Source organism: Heterodontus francisci, chromosome 4 (genome assembly GCF_036365525.1).
Source record: "Heterodontus francisci isolate sHetFra1 chromosome 4, sHetFra1.hap1, whole genome shotgun sequence".
NCBI classification, from domain to species: Eukaryota; Metazoa; Chordata; class Chondrichthyes; order Heterodontiformes; family Heterodontidae; genus Heterodontus; species Heterodontus francisci.
In genome coordinates, this window is record NC_090374.1 from 76,314,177 (window position 1) to 76,337,374 (window position 23,198).

The 23,198-nt window shown below is 44.0% G+C and overlaps 1 protein-coding gene across 1 annotated transcript in view; it reads right to left on the minus strand.

The window, feature by feature from the left end:
* Window positions 1–410: 410 nt before the first annotated feature.
* The window catches only part of pcsk1 (proprotein convertase subtilisin/kexin type 1), a 103,103-nt gene continuing 80,315 nt past the window's right edge, over window positions 411–23,198 (minus strand). Inside the window, exons 11-14 of the mRNA XM_068028839.1 lie at window positions 15,983–16,140; window positions 4,641–4,774; window positions 2,055–2,216; window positions 411–773 (exon numbers count right to left, since the gene is read on the minus strand). Coding sequence (XP_067884940.1) covers window positions 411–773; window positions 2,055–2,216; window positions 4,641–4,774; window positions 15,983–16,140 — 817 coding nt within the window. The remainder of the gene's footprint in view (window positions 774–2,054; window positions 2,217–4,640; window positions 4,775–15,982; window positions 16,141–23,198) is intronic.

Genomic DNA, 23,198 nt, shown 5'->3' on the forward strand with positions numbered 1-23,198 from the left:
AATACATACTTCATTAACAAAGAATCTATGGTAATTACTGTTAAATATTAATTCATTGTTTATAAACAATTAACTGATAACATCCCAATGATAGGCTGGATTCTGCTAGACTATATTTTACTGATATCATTCTCAAAATCTCTGTATGTGGCCTTAGTATTTGTGTTCAGGTCCACAGCCTGATTGTTAGATTCATGAAACAAAATCTACCGCACATAATCACACGGTACTTGATGGATATTGTAAAAATTATAGACCAACAATAAATAAATAATGAAAATATAGTTTAAATGTTTTGTTAAGATTATTTCTTGTTAAAATCATTTACTTCTTTACACAGAATCACAGAGATACCAAGACAAAACAATTAAATACTCTACTTAACACAAAACCTGTCCACATCCTAATAATTATTGGCTCTCTGCTAGCATCTCTAATAAAGCTTGAAGCAATCTATCATCTCTATGCTTATAAGGTTTGGTGTCATAAAGCTGGTCACTGTATTCACTGTCCTCCAAGTCTTTCAACTGGGACTGTTTATTTAATTTTCCAGTGGCTTGATACAAGTTCTGAACAGGTTCTTTCATACGCTCATGGGATCTACTATTATGGAAAAAGTACAGAGCATTATCATCATGAGTTTGTTGGTCAAATGTTTTTTGACCAGGACGTAAGTCTACTTCTTCTTGAGTGTCTTCCATGTTCATATCTTCTTTGCTGGTATTCTCCTTTGTATATAAATTTGGAGGCTCAACATTCCTGAAAATGTTATCCTGCAAAAGCAATATGGACAATGCAAAACAATTTCTCTAGTTTCCTTAGATCAGCTTGTATTACACTAGACAGAAACATTTATTTAGTACACTATAAAAAAAAACCTGCATTCATATGTTCTTCAAATAGTGATATGAGATCTTTAACACCCCCCCATGCACTGGCAAGTAGAGCTTCCATTTAGTACCCCCTTAGTATTGCACAGCTGGTTAATATCTTCAAGTCCTGGCATGGAACTTGAGCTTGTATCTAATTCCTACTCATTGAGCTGAACTGATATATAACTGCAAGCTACTATTCATGTAAGAAATAATTTTATAAATTATTAGGTGGAAAATCATGGGCTATGCAGGGGCAAATTACTGATATGAACTCCAAGTGGAGTTAAGTGCCACAAAAACAATCAAAAGCAAATTCATAAAATTACCCCAAAAATCATTAAGAATCTATTGTAACTCTATATTCAATCACAATAATGTAGTTATAAATTACTACATAGTTAAGCATTATACAAGATTCTGACTGAATGAGCAACAATCATTAATTCTTAGTGAAGGCATCATGATCAAATGATTAATTATAGGGTGCACTTACACCACGTGAATTTCCGTGGGGTTCTCCCACTCTTCCACCATAATTCTGGCACTATGGCTGTAGAGTATAGGCAATGTTCAGGCACATGGTATGAGGAAAATGTTATTATTTAACCATGGTGCCACCTGTCTATGTTTAGTTAGCTTACATTTCAGTAATATGTGTAGCACAGGTACATCTGGCCATCATGTTTTTATCCTTAGACAGCTAGAACTTCACAATATCATTCATGATTGTAATACTGATTATAAAAATTATCAGATTGAATGTAACATCAGAATCGCAATGGTTACATCTTTTAAATGGGACTCTACATTCCTGTGAATATTTAGAAGAGCAAATGAACTCCCTGTTGGAAATGATGGTAGCTTGAATGATCAGTGGCCATTTTTCCTACAGTAAAATATTTCATAGAATCGTGGAAATTTACAGCACAGGTGGAGGTGATTTGGCCCATCATGCTTGTTCTGGCTCTTATCCAATTAGTCCCACCTCCCCACCTTGTTCTTTCCCCATAATGTTTCCGCAGTTAAATAGTTGCTGTTGTCATGAATTTGACGCATCACACTTATGTGTCAGAACTGTTCTTACATAAAAAAGTTGTTCCCTGCAAATTTGTTTTAGCCAACAAGGTTACAAAGTACTTAATTAAAAGGCTGGTCTCATTCTCGGTAAGAGCTACTTACCTCTATTAACTCATCCATTGTTTCCACACCTCTCCTGTCGTTCTGAACAGCATTATAAGGAGTGTACACCCTTGGTTTCCACATGTGCTCGGGTTTGCTGGAGGTACCATGTAAAATCAGTTTCCAGTCAATGATTTCCCCTTTGTTTTCCATTCTTCCAGACTTCCAGATAAACATGGAGACAATTTTTTATAGAAAAATTACAATTTGGATATAATAATAAAAAACAAACTGACATGTCCATCAATTCACGAAATGTAAAGGTCTGTATGTCAATATTAGGATATCATTGATAGACCTCTAGATTGAAGGATGAAGGTCCTGTTCAATCCAACATGTTTGTTTCCTGCTGTAGTTCATATCAGTATCATACTCAAATAAGTGATGTGAAATTTCACTTGAAATTGATTACTGTTTCCTGGTCATGAACCTGCAGACAGCGCAGGTCATTTTTATCTTTGGGATTAGTGCCAACTTTTTTCTGATTACCCTGCTGTGAAGCACCATGGGACATTTTACTATGTTAAAGGCACAGTATAAAGACATGTTGTTGTTCTTTCACAGTGATGAACTTTGGAACACTTGTCACAATCCAACTCACGACACTATCTTCAACCATTGCAAAGTGTCGCTCAGCAAAATTGATGGTAGAGTATCAAACCATAAGCCTGCTGGATTGTTTTATTTAGTCTCAGCCAGACATTGTGGAATTTGTCCTACAGAGGCCAGGCAGCTCCCCACAGAGAGGAGGGAAAATTATCTGGGTAATTACCAGGTTGATCCCAAGTCCCCTACAAAAATGAGTAATATATAAACTGTGAAATCAGCTGAAGAGCAGAACTACAGGGTCAAAAACAAAAAGACTAAAGACATGCTACTGAAAATTTGCTTATGGAACATTGCATTCGGAAAATGTTAGAAACAAATGACAAAGAAATTGAGGTTTCATTACTGCAATTTTTTTTTGTCAATAACTGATTCAGCTTAAAGTGTGGCTACCCGACCCGAACAGACCCGACGACATGCGTCAGGTTCAGGTTGGGTCGGGTCTCTCTTCTGGGTCCAGCATTCGGGCTCGGGTCGGGCCGGGCTGGACGTGGACAGTGCTGCCTTGCCCCGGGAAGTAATCTTCAAATGAACATTCAGGAGGTCAAGGCGGGAAACGTGCAGTCCGGACTCTGCATTCTGCAGTAAAGTCTGGCTACCCCACCAAACCAGATTACATGTGTCGGGTTCGGGTCGGGCTTTTAAAAAAATTAAAGGACTCGGGCCCGGGTCGGGATCGGTTTGGCTGTTGTCGGGTCGGGCCCAGGTTGGGTTTTAATTTTATACCCGAGCCAGGCTTTAATTCAGCTCCCATTTGTCATTGTAAATAAGGTATAGTACACTCATCTTGTTGGGGATGAATTTCCATTCCACTCAATTGCTGTGACTTCAAAGGAAGAGCTGTAGGAACCTCGAAAGAATTGCTCAAGGGCAATTAGGGATGGGCAATACATGCTCTTGCCAATGACGCCCACATCCCAAGAACTAATTAAATAAATAGGGTGTTAGGGAGGGGTACGAGAGAACATGGTTGAGATAATGTCATAAACTTTGACAATGAAATGAGCATTTGATAGACATTGTGTGACATCTTATGATTGTGTTACATGTTTAACCTTTAAATTGTTATTTTCCATCTTTGCTATCCTCCTTGAAGCCTCACCTGCTGGGAGTACAAACTGGAAATTCAGGTGCCGGCACACATGACTCTCAAGCCATTTGAAAAATCATGTGCAGTGTGCTCCCAAGTTTCTGACATACGCTTCCAGGGGGCAAGGTTCCCCTTTGGGATTGTGAAATCAAAAAATGATCCCTTTGATATCTGTTATTTAGTGTGATATATTTAAGTTTAGGATTTCTTGCCATTTAATAGAGAATTCACAAAAGGATGCTACACCCCTCTGTAACACCATTACTATAAAGTTACCAAAAAATAATTTGTAATATTTATTTATTTTTATTTAGAGATACAGCACTGAAACAGGCCCTTCGGCCCACCGAGTCTGCGTGGACCAAGAACCACCCATTTATACTAACCCTACAGTAATCCCATATTCCCTACCATCTACACTAGGGGCAATTTACAATGGCCAATTTACCTATCACCTGCAAGTCTTTGGCAGTGGGAGGAAACTGGAGCACCCGGCGAAAACCCACGCGGTCACAGGGAAAACTTGCAAACTGTGCACAGGCAGTACCCAGAATTGAACCCGGGTCCCTGAAGCTGTGAGGCTGCAGTGCTAACCACTGCGCCACTGTGCCGCCCGTTTAGATTCCAGGGAAATTTAAATGCAGTCATCCTTTAAAGTATCAATGCATAAAAGATCTAAAACTGTCTTATATCATCTGTTATTGACTAATCAGTTTATGAAAGCAACACAATAATGACATAATGGTGCATCTTCAATGAGGGGGGGTCTTCTACTTTTTTTAATATTTCTTCACCTCTATTCCCTCTGAGTTCACTATACTATTATCAAAGTATATGGAGGTGTTCAGTGTTCTAAATAACCAATCACAGTAGTGAATGACTATACTTACCACATCAGTAATGCTCAGAACCCATGTGCCAACTGGATCCTCTCCCCAAGTATGCACTGACATAAAGGCCCAGTTCTTAAAACCATTGGGTGAAGAATCCCTTTCACGCTCTGCCAAGAGCACAGTGTTGGTTCCTGCATTCAACAAAAAGAACAAAGCAGAGTTGTAGACTCTCTGTTATAGGAATAGGGTCATTAAGGGATGAGCAAGGAAAGCTCACGGGAGATGATACTGAAATGGAAGAGATACTGAATAGATATAAAAACAGAAAATGCTGGAAATACTCAGCAGCTCTGGCAGCATCTGTGGAGAGAGAAACAGAGTTTATGTTTCAGGTCAATGATCTTTCATCAGATTGCCACATCTGCAGTCTTTGCTTCTATGCTGAATAGATACTTTTGCCTCAGTTTTCACTGAAAAGTCCACCAATGAATAAATTACAACATTAGAAGAAGCCTTGAAAATGTAATTAAGAACAGTTAAGATAGAAGGAAAGGAGATACTGGTAAAATTAGCTAAATTGAAGGCAAACAAAAACTGGGTCCAAATAGATTGCACCCACAAATGCACAAAGAAACTAGGGAGGAGATAGCAGAGGCACCAGTATCCATATATTAAAATTCAACAGAAAAGAGAACAGTGCCAAAGCACTAGATGACAACAAATGTAATTCCTATCTTCAAAAAAAAGGAGATTGAAATACTGAAGGAACTAAAGATCAGTTAGCTTATTGGAAGTGGTAGAAAATATACTAGAATCTTTTTTGAAATATTAGATGACAGCAAATATAAAGATGAAGGATATAATAAAAAACTTCATCTTGGCTTTCTAAAAGGAAGGTCATGTTTAACCAACCTTTTCTTTGAAAAAGTAACCGAAAGGGTAGACCAGTTTAGTGCAGTGGATTTCCCGAAGGCCTTTGATGTTGTGACACATAAGAGACTGATGACAAAGGTCAGGATGTCAGAGGGCCAGGTAGCAAACAAGCTAGAAAGCAGTAACAAATGAAGAGACATTTTTTACGCAGTGAGTTGTAATGATCTGGAATGCACTGCCTGAAAGGTTGGTGGACACAGATTCAACAGTAACTTTCAAAAGGGAATTGGATATATACTTAAAAAGGGAAAATTTGCAGGGCTATGGAGAAAAGAGCGTAAGAGTGAGAATAATTGTACAGCTCTTTTTAAAGAGTCAGCAAAAGCATGGTGGGCAGAATGGCCTCCTGCTGTGCTATAAGATTCTATGATTCTATGAATATTTCCTGCTGTTTTTTGCAAGAAGATTATTTTTGTGCTGGTGTTGGGCTACCAGCTTAACATTCCAAACCCCATGGAAACAATCGGAAATTATCTTTAAGCAGTTAACACTGTGGGTTTAATACTGTGGTGCATTATTTTTAGTGCATATTTAATTGTGATAGTATTGAAAATCTGTAATGAACTGAGATTGTTACCCAAGTGAATATTTATCCCTGTCTAGGTGATTTTCAAATAATGTAGGTGGCCTGGAATTTACAGACGTAATAACAGCAAAACTGTCTACATTCATCATCATTACTGTGTAAAACTGACAGCAATGTCTGGCATCCGCACGTGCTCAATTAAATGCAGAAATCCAGAAGTTGCTGTCAGTGATACCTCCTCCACAGGGTACACTGTTGCAATCTTCAGAGATGCAATCAACACAGAATCAGTGAATTAATGTGAACTTCAACTAATGCACTATTCTCACTGTAAATACCACTGAAAATGTTAAGCCTTGTTGAATGAGGTGTAACTGTTTTTAATGGCATACTGCTAAACAACCTCTCTGGCCCTGAAAAACCAATTTTATAATTGTGGAGTGGCATTTCCGCACAATAACATTTAAAAATTCCATGATTTTTTAAATAATAAAAATTAATTTTAATTAATCTTTTGCAGTTTCTTATGATATTTCAGCGTCTACCTTACTTCCACACGTATGTCCCATTCTTGATTTCACTTTCTGTAAAATGATTAAGAAATGAATTATAATCCATGCTTTCATTTCCTGGTTTGCTGTCTATGAAAATTCTTCAGTCTGACTGGTTGATCAGTCTGCTTGATGACTTTACAGTTGCTGGATGCCACCAATCCCCTATGCACGATGCCAGGTTCAAAATCACAATGCAATACGAGAAAGCGATGCTCTAGAACCTGCTAAATCTTTGTGGGCAGCTTTTCTTGATTTCAGCAAAATCGAGCCATTAGCTTTGTTTCCTACTCACCTATGTGAGGTAGTGGTGCGTATTTAATAACTTGCTTCATTTATAATCACTTGGGCTTGGAGAAAATAGGGTTTTCAAACAAAAGAAAAACTGCTGTCAACTGATTATTTGCCGAGCCAAGTTGGAAACCTGTCCAGGGGTATTAGAAGATAGAAGATGAATTCTGAAAGTGTGCATGATGCAGGGGACTTAATTATACACTAATGAATTCTTGTGTTAAACATTATTTAAACAGTGAGTAGTTAAACATGAGTGTTGTTATATTATGAAATTTCCTGCCACCCAGTGCAGTGAATTTGCATTTAGTTCAAGCATTCAAAGTAGAATTGGATCCAATAGGCAGCACGTGCCAAGCCAAGACTAAATGAAAATGGTCTGTGCGAACTCCAAAAATGAACCTAAATGACAAGGTGAGCCAGGCGGGCTGAATACCTTCAACTTGTTCTGTTATTTTTATGAAATGCAGTTCACCTAAAATATTTTCCAGTTCTGAAGAAGGGTTGAACATTCAAAATGTTAACTTGTGGTCTCTCAACAGATACTGCCTGACCTTTTGTGTGTTTCCAGTGATTTCAACTAAAATTATATCTTGGTTTGCGTCAAGAGACTGATTTTCACATTTGGCGTGGAGAGTAAGCTGATGGCTGCGGATCAGCTGCTTGTTATGCTTCCCATCCGATTATCAATTCGATTGAAATCAATAGAAAGGAGAGTTGGAGGGGGCTTAAAATCTGCACCAATTTCCCAGTGAAAATTAGCCCTCACTGGCCTGACAAATATTAAGCTGCATGTAAACAATAAACAATATTACTGCACAACACAAAGAATGTTCATAATGATAACCCACAAATTCTAACAGCTGTAACATTGCATCAACACCTTTATAAAATGTGGAACAACAAATAGTAAGAGCTGCATTACACACCTGTAGATGAGCATTGAGACTTCAGAGCAAACAATCCCATATTAAAATCAAATCTACTCTCAATAATCCACATTTTGAATTAAATGTAATTGAGATATGTCAGTGCTGGGCAGCGCAGTGCAGGACGCGCGGGGCCAGATTTAATGATGAAGCCGCCAGTCCTGGCATTGGGTTCGGTTTACGTTGGGGCCATGAGTAGCCAGCTGCACGCGATCCAGTGGCAGCTGGCCAATTAAGGGAATGAGGCGCGGGGGCTGACCAATTACATGGTCGGTGGTGGGGGTGGAGGTGGTGATGCCGGCATCAGCTGATGCTGCGGCAGGTGCTGGTGCCATTTTTAAAGGGATGTCTGACCCGCATTCAATGTTGTTGTCTGTATTAATAGGATTTCCAGAGTGTTGAAAGGCTGCAGAGTAATAGCAGACAGTAGACCCGGCTGGTCCCATGCTTTAGTGAAGCCTCCATCCAGGTGCTCTTACAGGCTACCAGGGAAAAGCAGGATATACTATTCCCTAGGGACAGGAGAAGGAAAGCTGGGAGCCTGATTGAGCAAGCCTGGCTGCAGATTACAGAGCAGGTGTGGGATCACACCAAGGACATGGATACAGTGCCGCAAGCAATGACCTCATCTGGGCAGAAAAAATGAGTACCACTTAAAACCTTCACCTCTTGGGTCTTGCATCTGTCAGAGGAGGTGGGTCTATTGATTGGAGAGTGGGTGCCCAGCCAGATGTGGGAAAAGGGTCAGGAGATGCAGACAAGCTGCCCGTGTCATGGTGAAATGGTCCTGACAGGAGGCCGTTTGTCGTTGGAAACCCCTGGAAAGGGGCCGGATGCAGGAGGCATCTGTGTGTCCCCTTCCGTAACCAATGGAAAAACACCAGCACATGTCTTGGGATTGTTCTCGCTGGGGGACCAACATCATTCATCCCTTTGTCTGCAGAAGAAGACTGAACACAATCGCTGAGACTGGGCCAAGACCAGCAGTGGGCTGCTGATCCTTCATGTTCAGAGCCCAATCGAGGAGGAAGCCATGGAGCTGGAGGATGGAAGAAGCATTGTGGAAGAAGAGACACAGGGGCACCTTCCCAAGACAGTGAGTAAGGTCACCATGGGGCATGAGGGTGGATCTGCCGTGATGGAGTCATGCTGCTCATCAGGCATCTGGTGCCTCAGGGAACTCCAACATAGGGGTGTGTGCTGTGTTAGGAGAGGTGGCTCTTGACCCTTCAATGTCTCTGCTCTCCAATCCAGGTCACACAGAACTGACTCGAACAGCCTCTGAGAATATGGGACAGCCGGCCTCATTGGAGGGGGAGGAAGGAGCCTCAGAGAGTCCAGCATCACCTCATAACCCTGTACCCTCCACCAGTGCAGACACTCTCATGTCAGTGCGTATGCACTTGCGGTTAGATAAGATACACAGGAGGTAATGTACTGGCATGGATTAAGGTTTGCTTAACAGGCAGAAAACAGAGAGTAGGATAGTGTGGCAAAAAGGCATTGAAGTGGATGATCAGGCCCAAGCTCAAAGGGCTGAATGGCCTACTCCTGCTCCTATGTTCCTACAACCTGGTGAGCACATCATGGATGCACCCATGCAGCTGACAGAGGCTGTGAGAGCCCAGGTCTCTGACAGTCAAAGGAATCTTCTCTTACAAACTTACACAGCAATAACCTGCTCACAGAAGTTCAGTATCGGTTCCGCCAGGGTCACTCGACTCCAGACTTCATTACAGGTTTAATCCAAATATAGACAAAAGAGCTGAACTCAAGAGGAGAGGTGAGAGTGACTACCCTTGACATCAAGGCAGCATTTGACTGAGGTTGGCATCGAGGAGCCCTATCAAAACTGGAGTCAATGGGAATCAGGCGAAAAACTCTCCGCTGGTTGGAGTCATACCTAGCAGAAAGGAAGATGGTTGTGATACTTGGAGGCCAACCATCTCAGATTCAGGACATTCCTGCAGGAGTTCCTCAGGGTAGTGTCCTAGACCCAACCATCTTCAACTGCTTCATCAATGACTTTCCCTCCATCATAAGGTCAGAAGTGGACATGATGATTGCACAATGTTCAGTAACATTCTGAACTCCTCAGATACTGAAGCAGTCATGTCGATATGCAGGGAGACCTGAACAACATTCAGGCTTGGGGTGATAAGTGGCAAGTAACATTCCTGCCACACAAGTGCCAGGCAATGACCATTTCCAACAAGAGAGAATCTAACCTTGGCATTCAATGGCATTACCATCGCTGAATCCCCCACATCCTGGGGGTTACCATTGACCAGAAACTGAACTGGACTAGCCACATAAATACCGTGGCAACAAGAGCAGGTCAGAGACTGGGAATCCTGCGGCAAGTAACTCACCTCCTGACTCCCCAAAGCCTGTCCACCACATACAAGGCACAAGTCAGGAGTGTGATGGAATACGCTCAATATGCCTGGATGGGTGCAGCTCCAAAACACTCAAGAAGCTCGACACCATACAGGACAAAGCAGTCCGGTTGATCTGGGCGCAATTCATCAACTTAAACATTCACTCCCTACGTCACTAACATATACAAAATGCACTGCAGCGACTCACCAAACCTCCTTTTGACTGCCTTCCAAACCCACGACCTTTTCCACTTAGAAGGACAAGGGCAGCGGACACATGGGAACACCACCACCTGCAAGTTCACCTCCAAGCCACACACCATACTTGAAACTATATCACCATTCCTTCACTGTCATTAGGTTAAAATCCTGGAACTCCCTTCCTTACAGCACTGTGGACGTACCTATATCAGATGGACTTCAGCGGTTCAAGAAGGCAACTCACCACCACCTTCTCAAAGGCTATTAGGGACGGGCAACAAACGCTGACCTTGCTAGCGATGCTCACATCCCATGAAGGAATAACAAAAAGGTGGGAGGCCAGGTCTTTGCTGAGCCCTAGGCTCATGGTGTTAGCAGCTTCACAGGAAATGCTGCAGCTACAGCAAGAAGTCAGGCAACATCTGGCAGAGATGCCAGAGGCTATGCGTGCCCAAGCACAGACAATGGAGGAATCTTTGAGTGCTGCACTGTCTCTGTCTGGGGCACGAGTGGCATCCTCCATTGAGTGATTGGTGGCACTCCTAGAGAGCCACATTCAGCAGAGTCTGCCGGACATTTGTGCAGACCTGCATACCCTTGTCTTGACCATGAGCTCAAGGCAGCAGTGGCAAGGCGAGAGGGAACAAGGGACCTTGAGTCACCACCAGGTCCTCTGCCCTCTATGGTCAGCAGGAAGTGCCTTGCAAGGGAGGAGGAGCTGCTGCCCACCGGTGCTGGTGGGCTCCTCTCAGGGTACTCCTGGTGCGGCCAGCAGTTCCTCTGCCCCACTGCCAGTAACACCACGGCCTCCCTGGTGCTACTGCTTCTCTGCAGGAGAACCCCAATGTGCCAGGGCCGACAAAACCTAAGACAACCAGAGGAAGCCTGCCGAGGTCATTCCTAGCCAAGGAGCAGAAAGGTCTGCAGTCTGGCTCCACTTCAGCTGACAGCACAGAGGGAAGCACCTCATTGGAGAGCATGCAAAAGAATGAAGAAGAGCATCTTGAAGCACAGAGTTTTCATGGGTGAATGTGTATTATAGCTGGAACGGATAGCTTTTGCTCTCATGGCCATTAAATACTTTTTTTTCCAACAAACAAGATCTCCTTGCGAAGCAGGCCGGAAAGGCTGAATGGCCTACTCATGCTCCTATTTTCTATGTTTCCTTCCTATTCCATATGGCTTTGGGTGCTTTTTTTCAACCCTGCCTCTGTGAAGAGGCTTGAGACAAGAGGTCCAATCTGAAGCCTTGTCAGCTGAGTGCAGCGCAACGAATCAATGAGCAATTGTTTCCTGAAGAAAAGAAGGCAAAAACAAGGTGGCATAAAGGTAAGTCTCTCTTGCTCAACATACAACTGGCAGTAAGGATCAAAGGAAACACGAAGGTATAACGGCATTGTGTGCCTCCTTTGCACATATTGCAGAGCACCTGTTGTCCTGCCTCCACATCCTCATCATCCGAGGAGGCATCATGCTTCTCACATTCCTGATAGTTCATTGCTTCCCCACTCTGTACCGCCAGGTTGTGCAGTGCACAGCAGACCACCATGATGCATGAGACCTTTGACGGGGAATACTGAAGGGCTGCACTGGACTGATCTAGGCACCTGAATCTCATCAGCAGCAGCCAAATGGCCTGCTCTATGGTCGCTTGCGTCGTCCGGTGGCAAATTTTAAACTAAGAATAAAATCCCTGTTTATAAGCCTGTTAAATACCTTAATTCCCATGCCAAGTGTCGTACCCCCTCCTCTGCATCAGGGTGAGGGGTCTTCACATGCATCAGCAGAATTTCTTATCCACAGTTGTTACATAAGTTTCTAAATTCACTTGAAAAAGCCCTTCAAAACACTCCCACAGGGGATGCAGAGACCAAGTGGGCCCACATCAGAGACGCCATCTATGACTCAGCAATGACCACCTTTGGCAAACATGTGAAGCAGAATGCAGACTGGTTTCAATCTCACTTTGAAGAGCTGGAACCTGTCACAGCGCACTGCACTGCTGAACTACAAGAAAGCCCCCAGCGAGTTAACATCCGTAGCATTTAAAGCTGCCAGATGCGCTGCACAAAGAACAGCCAGGTGCTGCGCAAATGACTACTGGCAACACCTATGCAGTCATAATCAGCTGGCCTCCGACACCGGAAACATCAGAGGAATGTATGATGGCATTAAGAGAGCTTTTGGGCCAACCATCAAGAAGATCGCCCCCCTCAAATCTAAATCAGGGGACACAATCACTGACCAACGCAAGCAAATGGACCGCTGTATGGAGCACTACCTAGAACTATACTCGAGGGAAAATGTTGTCACTGAGACCATCCTCAATGCAGCCCAGTCTCTGCCAGTCATGGATGAGCTGGACGTACAGCCAACGAAATCGGAACTCAGTGATGCCATTGATTCTCAAGCCAAAGGAAAAGCCCCTGGGAAGGACGGCATTACCCCTGAAATAATCAAGAGTGCCAAGCCTGCTATACTTTCAGCACTCTACGAACTGCTTTGCCTGTGCTGGGATGAGGGTGCGGTACCACAGGACATGCGCGATGCCAATATCATCACTCTCTATAAGAACAAGGGTGACTGTGGTGACTGCAACAACTACCGTGGAATCTCCCTGCTCATCATAGTGGGGAAAGTCTTCGATTGAGTCGTTTTAAACAGGCTCCAGAAGCTGGCTGAGCGTGTCTACCCTGATGCACAGTGTGGCTTTCGAGCAGAGAGATCCACCATTGACATGTTGTTCTCCCTTCGCCAGCTACAGGAGAAATGCCGCGAACAAAAGATGCCCCTCTACATTGCTTTCATAGATCTCACCAAAGCCTTTGACCTCATCAGCAGACATGGTCTCTTCAGACTACTAGAAAAGATCGGATGTCCACCAAAGCTACTAAGTATCATCACCTCATTCCACGACAATATGAAAGGCACAATTCAGCATAGTGGTGCCTCATCAGACCCCTTTCCTATCCTGAGGGGCGTGAAACAGGGCTGTGTTCTCGCACCTACACTGTTCGGGATCTTCTTCTCCCTGCTACTCTCACATGCGTTCAAGTCTTCAGAAGAAGGAATTTTCCTCCACACAAGATCAGATGGCAGGTTGTTCAACCTTGCCCATCTAAGAGCGAAGACCAAAGTACGGAAAGTCCTCATCAGGGAACTCCTCTTTGCTGACGATGCTGCATTAACATCTCACACTGAAGAGTGTCTGCAGAGACTCATCGACAGGATTGAGGCTGCCTGCAACGAATTTTGCCTAACCATCAGCCTCAAGAAAACGAACATCATGGGACAGAACATCAGAAATGCTCCATCCATCAATATCGGCGACCACGCTCTGGAAGTGGTTCAAGAGTTCACCTACCTAGGCTCAACTATCACCAGTAACCTGTCTCTCAATGCAGAAATCAACAAGCGCATGGGAAAGGCGTCCACTGCTATGTCCAGACTGGCCAAGAGGGTGTGGGAAAATGGCACACTGACACGGAACACAAAAGTCCGAGTATATCAAGCCTGTGTCCTCAGTACCTTGCTCTACGGCAGCGAGGCCTGGACAATGTATGTCAGCCAAAAGCGACGCTCAATTCATTCCATCCTCGCTGCCTCCGGAGAATCCTTGGCATCAGGTGGCAGGACCGTATCTCCAACACAGAAGTCCTCGAGGCGGCCAATATCCCCAGCATATACACCCTACTGAGCCAGCGGTGCTTGAGATGGCTTGGCCATGTGAGCGGCATGGAAGATGGCAGGATCCTCAAGGACACATTGTACAGTGAGCTCGTCACTGGTATCAGACCCACCGGCCGTCCATGTCTCCACTTTAAAGAGGTCTGCAAACGTGACATGAAGTCCTGTGACATTGAGCACAAGTCGTGGGAGTCAGTTGCCAGCGATCGCCAGAGCTGGCGTGCAGCCATAAAGGCGGGGCTGAAGAATGGCGAATCGAAGAGACTTAGCAGTTGGCAGGAAAAAAGACAGAAGCGCAAGGGGAGAGCCAACTGTGTAACAGCCCCGACAACCAATTTTATCTGCAGCACCTGTGGAAGAGTCTGTCACTCTAGAATTGGCCTTTATAGCCACTCCAGGCACTGCTGCACAAACCACTGACCACCTCTAGGCGCTTACCCATTGTCTCTCGAGACAAGGAGGCCAAAGAAGAAGTAGCCATCTCCACAGTGGTTAGCCCTTATCTCCAAGGATCCAACCCTGAAGGTGCACAAGTGGTCACAAAAGCTCTGGCACCTGGAACTGCCTCAAAATGTAGACAGCATGACAACTTCCTGGGAAGTGTGCACAGACCTGCCGGATCTGTTTTTGGTGGTCACAGACAAGTTGTACACTGATGGAGTGGAAGCCCTTCCTGTTGATGAAGGCCACTGGCTGGTGTTCAGGAGCCTTAATAGCCACATGCGTACAGTTGATGACACCCTGCACCTGGGGGAATCCAGCGATCGCCCTAAACCCAAAGGACCTCTCAACCTGAGAGTTGGGATCCATGTGGAAGTGCACATAGTCGCCTGCCATCCTGAAAAGGACATTGGTGAACTCCTTGATGCACCGATGGGCCACAGACTGAGATCCCATACAAGACCTCAGTGGATCCCTGGAATGATCCAGAGACGTAAAAGTTTAGTGCCATGATGGCTTCAGTGCCACTGACACTGTATTTCCACCAAGTCCCCTAGGGCACAGCTCATCCTGCATCATAGTGCACAGGTCAGTGACAGCCTCCCTGGAGAGGTGGTGTCTTTGTTGGCACTGCCTCTCGGACATCTGCAGGCAGTTGATCCTTGATCGGTAGGTCCTCTCTGGAGAGTACTTTCTTCTGCAAGGGAGAACCACCTGTCTTATCCCTCTGCACCCTTGACCACCGTCTCGAGACTGCTGCCGGCCGTCCTGTGGCCTCACAGGTCATTGTGGTTCTGCTGTAGGTGACTGGACCTCCCTCCCACTCTGCTGCACCTCCACTTCAACGGTGTCCCAGAAGCCTGGATGAATGAGGCCCATGATATGTGGCCTCTCCCTAGGTACGTGGGCCTTCTCTCCCAATGGCCCCCCTCCTTTCCCCACTTGTCACTCTGATGAGGTGGCACTTGCCCATTGCCCCCCTGCAATGTCCCCACTTCTCAGTTGATGCCCGATGCCCTCCCTTCTCTACCCTGGCTGACAGTCGATGCTGCCTCTCCCAACGGACTCCCTTTACAGCTAGCAACGAGCTCCCGTCTCCATGTCGCCTTCTTCAATCAGGCAAGACTCTGAAGCCCTCTGATTCCCAGGCACCGTTAATAAAATTTAAAACTAAGAAGAAAATCCCCATCTACAGGTGTGTTAAGTACCTTAATTGCTTGCCCGCCATGTCGATGTCTAATCTCCGCCCTCTATTTGTCGCCATGGACAAAATTTGGATGGATTTTATGCCCATCCCCAAGGTCCGCAAAAAATTCAGCCTGCTGTGTCAAACATTGAGCACAACCAGCTCAACCAGATGCAGAAAGAACCTCTTTCTATTAAACCCCCAAACAATCTGCCTGAATATCAGTTTCAGTTGTGCACATCCTGTGCAAAATGCAGAGTACAGATGACTTACCAGCAGGAGATGTGAGAGTGATGTGAAGGTCTCCTCTCCGGGTATATTCAATGGTTGCCTCCAGCTGGACATGCTCTAAAGCTTTAATATTATTTTCCTGCCCTTCGCAAGCTTTGGTGGGGATTTCAATAATAATCTCTCCGCCAGCTTTCAAAGCCCTGCAAAAATGTATTAAATGATTGGTATAAGACAATTATCAACGGGTGTGCTTCATGATTCCCATTGTCTGCGAGTCATTTATTTGCTCTGAAGCATTTTCTAAAACTGGATTTGGTAGGGAATCATGAATACAACATAATATGTGATGTAACTTAAGATGTTTTCTTCATCGCAATTTTAAAAGAAATGCCATTTCCTTCACTCAGGATTTGTGGACGTAACATTTCATCTTTTCAGCAGCTGAACCAAAACCTCAATTATCTGATCTTTTAAGTAAAAGGATTATCAACCTGTTTATTCGACATCCACGGCAAAAGTCGCCACATGTTTTTATATCCAAGTCATGTCAAGCAATTTGCATAATTAAAACAATGAATTTACAAACAGATTTTAATGCTGAGAAAATACTCAAGATCCCAACATTTTAATAGGCCTATTGGGCCAATATTGTTAGTTCACATACTAGTTTGGAGTTTCTGCTCAATTCCACTTTTTTTCCTAAAATTGTTCAAACTAGTGCAAAGGATTGAGGAATTTCAAGTGCAAATTATGTGCAGTAAAATTCCAGTTTTTGTGATCTTTGATGCTAGTTTAAAAGATATTGCGGTGGAAACCAGCCCTATGCACAAATCTGGCCACAACCCCAGATCAAAGTAATCACCATTGCAAGTTTCTGCTAATTGTGCTCATTTGTGAGCTTTCAAGGAAACTTTTAAAAGTAAGCTTTTTTTAAGCACAAGACATTAATCGCATATTTTAAAAGCTTTTAATAATAATTTCCTTTAAAAAATTACCAAGAAACTGGTTACTGTACACCAATGTAACGAGTAAATGGTTCTGTATACTTCTCAGTTTTTTCAGGAATTTAATATCAGGTTACTCTCAGGTGGTGTATAAGACAAACTGATTAAATATGCTTATTTTTGTGATAAACCTATTTTCAGCTCTCTAAGTCAAACTGCACCAGGTTCCTCTTCAATATAGCGAGGAATATTTTTCAATGCAAAAATTTTAAAAAACAAATGTTCTAAAACACTGCCCGATTGTGCTGTTTCATGATAGATTTTATGGTCAACGATATGCAAAGGAGTTTGAGTGCAAACTTAAGCAAATAAACTACTTCTTAGAAGTAGCACAATTTTGAGTGCAATTTTCACCTGAATCACCAATTATGCTCAAAGCAGAACCTCTTAGACACTATCGAAAATATTACTTTTTAAAACCTACCAGAGGTCCAGATTTTTTTTAATGGGAAATTTATTAAACCAAATAGAGGAGCATTTTTTCCTCCTTTCTTGTGAATAATTTGGAAAAAGTTTCCTGTAATTGATCATGAGACATACTGGATCACCTGGACAAGGTGAATTGGAAAAAATATGCATGCCAATTAAGGAGAATTTTCTGCCCAATGATTCAAGTGTACAGAAAATTAGGTAGCTTCTATTATTGGCATTTTATTCTAACTGTCTGCTTTTCCCCTATGCACTACACTCAAGTGATCCAATATACTCAGATGCAATAATAGAATGCCCCATGTTTCCCTTAATTTACAACAGACAATATTTGGTGGCTTTTTTCCTGTCCTGGAAATGGTCAATGCATCAGTTGTATTGGTAAATGGTCAATTGCATCAATTTCTGCTCATGGATATAGGAATAACTATTGGGTTATGCTTTCACTAAAATGACAGGCAGAGGAATTTCATACCAAGACATTAACACATTTGTTACTAATAATGCACAGCCTTGGCTTTCGACTTCTTGAATTTCTGTGTTTCATCTAAAGCCAAGTATGAAGTCAAAAGCCAAAAAATCTAAATGCTCAATTTTCACAAGACACATACCAGAAATAAAATGGTATATGGATGTATTATTTATGCTCCCAGCAATGGTGAAATTAAAAATGGTCCCTTAAATGAAGTGAATTCTTTTAAATTACAGCAGCTAGTCAGTCACACTACTTCCCCTTTCTCCAACTAATTATATTATTCAATCAGAACAGAAATAATTACTGGGAAAAAGAGACAGGTTCACTGAAAACTCCACTGACCATAAATTAGATCATACAGTTCATCCCCTGTGCAGAATACGAAAGCTTACAAAGTGACATTAACATAGTTCCCTTGGTTTTGAAGCATTTTTATGCCTGAGTGGGAATTTTAAATCCCTCTGCCTGGCCAAAACCATGCTGAACAGAAGTTAAAATCCAAGCACTACACTTACCACTCATTATCCAGTCGGCAGCCATTTTTATGCTGCAATTATTGAGGGCAATTGAGGCGGCAGCCTGTCTCAAGTGGTAGTCTCATGATTACATGTAAATCAGGGTCCTATGTTGAACATAGGTTCCCAAAGCTATTTTAAAAAGCGACTGTGGAGTGGAGCATCTGTCAAGGGGTCTTTGCTGAGTAAAACCTGATGGGCTGAGAAGAGAAGGCCTTTACAGGAAAGTGTAAAAGTTAGTTGTGTGGGGATCTGGAGGCGCAGGCAGCAGCACCGGTGGAAAACAGGTGAAGTGCACTTCATTTGAAACCAAGCCTTCAGCTGGCAAGGCCCTAAATTCTGGAATTCCCTCCCCAGACATCTCTGCTTCCTGACCTCTTGCTGCTCCTTTAAGATGCTCCTCAAAACCTACCTCTTTGATAAAGATTTTGGTCATCTGTCCTAATATCTCTATGTGATTTGATTCAAATTTTGTTGCATAATGCTCCTGTGAAGCACCTTGGGATGTTTTACTACATTAAAGATGCTTTATAAATGTAACTGTTGTTGTTGATAACAGTTTCCTGTTCATCCTCATTTGTAGGTAAGGGGCATTGCAGTGTTGCAAATTAGGCCTTCCAATTAGCTGCTGCCTGCAGATTCATAGGAAATTAGGAGCCACTGTCAGGTCTTAAAGCTGTGCTGTGAGTTAACTTGTTTGTGTGTATTGTTGGAGCTTTAGAAACATAGAAACTTAGAAAAATAGGAGCAGGAGTAGGCCATTCGGCCCTTCGAGCCTGTACCGCCATTCAATATGATCATGGCTGATCATCCAAACTCAGTACCCTGTTCTCCCTTTTTTTTTTGAAGGAGTTTTTGTTCTTCGTTATCTGTGGTGAGTTTTATGACTGTGCCAGTGAATGTTTATTGGCTGCATTCAGGTCCCTTCAATGCCAAGAATCGAGTCACTTCTGTAAGAGTTTGAAAGGGCAGGGGGGGGGTCCTAGATTCATTGCCTGGCAGGAAGTTCAAATAAACAGATGATAGCAAGACTTGGCAAAGGTACCCAAGGCCTTCAACACAGTATCAAGAGTGAGAGGACAAGGTTTGAAAACCACATACTCCAATCACAAACAAGAATGTTAAACCTAAACGAAGCCAATTACATAGGTATGAGGAGAGAGCTGGCTAAGGTTGATTGGGTAAATAGACGAAAAAGTAGAGCAGTAATTAAACAGTGGGAAACATTTAAAGAAACGATTCAAAATGTTCAACAAAAATACATTCCATTGAAAAACAAAAACTCAGCGAGAAAGATCCATCCATGGCTTACTAAGGAGGTTAAGGATAGTATTAGATTAAAAGACTTGGCTTATAATGTTGCAAAGAGTGGTAGCAAGTCCGAGTAATGGGAGTGTTTCAGAAATCAGCAAAGGGCCACAAAAAAGTTGATAAAAAGGGAAAAAAGCCAGGAATATAAAACCAGATCGTAAGAGCTTTTAGAAGAATATAAAACGGAAGAGAGTTCTCTTTGGCCTCCTTGTCACGAGAAACAATGAGTAAGCGCCTAGAGGTGGTCAGTGGTTTGTGGAGCAGTGCCTGGAGTGGCTATAAAGGCCAATTCTAGGGTGACAGACTCTTCCACAGGCGCTGCAGATAAAATTGGTTGTCGGGGCTGTTACACAGTTGGCTCTCCCCTTGCACATCTGTCTTTTTTCCTGCCAACTGCTAAGTCTCTTCGACTCGTCATTCTTTAGCCCCGCCTTTATGACTGTCTGTCAGCTCTGGCGATCGCTGGCAACTGACTCCCACAACTTGTGGTCAATGTCACAGGACTTCATGTCGCATTTGTAGATGTCTTTAAAGTGGAGACATGGATTGCCTGTGGGTTTGATACCAGTGAGGAGCTCGCTGGACAATGCGTCCTTGGGGATCCAGCCATCTTCCATGCGGCTCATATGGCCAAGCCATCGCAAGCGCCGCTGGCTCAGTAGGGTGTATATGCTGGGGATGTTGGGCGCCTCGAGGACTTCTGTGTTGGAGATATGGTCCTGCCACCTGATGGCAAGGATTCTCCGGAGGCAGCAAAGATGGAATGAGTTGAGACGTCGCTCTTGGCTGACATATGTTATCCAGGCCTCGGTGCCGTAGAGCAAGGTACTGAGGACACAAGCTTGAAACGCTCGGACTTTTGTGTTCCGTATCAGTGCACCATTTTCCCACACCCTCTTGGCCAGTCTGGACAAAGCAGCGGACGTCTTTCCAAAGCGCTTGTTGATTTCTGCATCTAGAGACAGGTTACTGGTGATAGTTGAGCCTAGATAGGTGAACTCTTGAACCACTTCCAGAGCGTGGTCGCCGATATTGATGGATGGAACATTTCTGACGTTCTGTCCCATGATGTTTGTTTTCTTCAGGCTGATGGTTGGGCCAAATTCGTTGCAGGCAGCCGCAAACCTGTCGATGAGTCTCTGCAGACATTCTTCTGTGTGAGATGTTAATGCAGCATCATCAGCTAAGAGGAGTTGCCTAATGAGGACTTTCCGTACTTTGGTCTTCGCTCTAAGATAGGCAAGGTTGAATAACCTGCCATCTGATCTTGTGTGGAGGAAAATTCCTTCTTCTGAAAACTTGTACGCATGTGAGAGCAGCAGGGAGAAGAAAATCCCAAACAATGTAGGTGCAAGAACACAGCCCTGTTTCACACCACTCAGGATAGGAAAGGGGTCTGATGAGGCGTCGTTATCCTGAATTGTGCCTTTCATATTCTCATGGAATGAGGTGATGATACTTAGTAGCTTTGGTGGACATCCGATGTTTGCTAGTAGTCTGAAGAGACCACGTCTGCTGACGAGGCTTTGGTGAGATCTATGAAACAACGTAGAGGGGCATCTGTTGTTCACGGCACTTCTCCTGTAGCTGGCGAAGGGAGAACAGCATGTCAATGGTCGATCACTCTGCTCAAAAGCCACACTGTGCATCAGGGTAGACACGCTCAGCCAGCTTCTACAGTCTGTTTAAAATGACTCGAGCAAAGACTTTCCACACTATGCTGAGCAGGGAGATTCCACGGTAGTTGTTGCAGTTACCACAGTCACCCTTGTTCTTAAGAAGGGTGATGATATTGGCATCGCGCATGTCCTGTGGTACTGCACCCTCATCCCAGCACAGGCAAAGCAGTTCATGGATTGCCGAGAGTATAGCAGGCTTGGCACTCTTGATTATTTCAGGGGTAATGCCGTCCTTTCCAGGGGCTTTTCCACTGGCTAGAGAATCAATGGCATCACGGAGTTCTGATTTTGTTGGCTGTTCGTCCAGCTCATCCATGACTGGCAGAGACTGGGCTGCATTAAGGGCAGTCTCAGTGACAACATTTTCCCTGGAGTACAGTTCAAAGTAGTGCTCCACCCAGCGGTCCATTTGTTTGTGTTGGTCAGTGATCGTTTCCCCTGATTTAGATTTGAGGTGGGTGATCTTCTTGATGTTTGGCCCAAAAGCTAACCTAATACCATCATACAGTCCTCTGATGTTTCCGGTGTCGGAGGCCAGCTGAATATGACTGCATAGGTGTTGCCAGTAGTTATTTGCACAGCTCCTGGCTGTTCTTTGTGCAGCACTTCTGGCGACTTTAAGTGTTACAGATGTTAACTCGCTGGGGGTTGTCTTGTAGTTCAACAGTGCAATGCGCTTAGCGGCTATGACAGGTTCCAGCTTTTCAAAGTGAGATTGAAACCAGTCTGCATTCTGCTTCTCATGTTTGCCATAGGTGGCATTGCTGAGTCATAGATGGCGTCTCTGATGTGAGTCCACATCATCTCTGCATCCCCTGAAGGAGTGTTTTGAAGGGCTTTTTCAAGTGAATTTAGAAACTTATGTAACAGCTGTGGATAAGAAATTCTGTTCGTGTTGACGCGCAGGCGGCCCTTCTGCTTGGAGTGATGTAGCTTCTTTGGTTTGAATCTAACTTTGCTGCACACCAGGGAGTGGTCGGTGTCACAGTCTATACTGTGGAAACTGCGTGTGATTTGGGCACTGTTTAAAGAGGCTCGCCTTGTGACAATGAGGTCCAACTGGTGCCAATGACGTATCTTGGGTGTCTCCATGAAACCTGGTTGGTGATGCAGAGGTTGTGATAAGTACAAAACTCCAGCATTCTCTGTCCATTCTCATTCATCCTTCCAATGCCATAGCGCCCAACACAGGAGGGCCATGAGTCATGGTCGGCCCCAACCCTGGCATTAAAGTCCCCCAGCAGGAACAAATGTTTGGTATTGGGAATGCTACTAATGATATTATGGAGTTCCTCGTAGAACTGATCTTTAACTTCAGGTGGGGAGCAGAGTGTTGGAGCATAGATGCTGAGTAGGTGTACTGGACCAGAGGCAGTGAGCAGTCGGATGGACAGTATGCGTTCCGAGCCATTTGAAGGTGGCTCTATCATGCTGAACAAAGAGTTTCTGATGGCGAAGGCCATGCCATGCTGTCTTGGTTCTTCGGGATCCCTACCCTGCCAGTAGTCTTGCTCTCTTAGAGATCTGCTCACAGGGAGGCGTGTCTCCTGAAGTGCTGCAATGTCCACATTGAGTCTACTAAGCTCGTTGTTAATGATGGCGGTCTTCCGAGAGTCATTGATTTGTGTAAGGGCTTCTGACAGGCCAGGACACATAGTTCTGACGTTCCAGCTTGAAAAACGAAGGGCTGGTACCTTTTTTCCTATTTTTGTCGTGCTGTTTGGTGCGGTGTTACAGTCCACTTGTCGGGCAATGACCCTGAGCTCCAAGCACCCATTGAAGCAGGTGGACTGTGGCGGGACAAAACCTTTCTGACCAGGGGCTTCCCAGTTTGAGCGGGCAGTA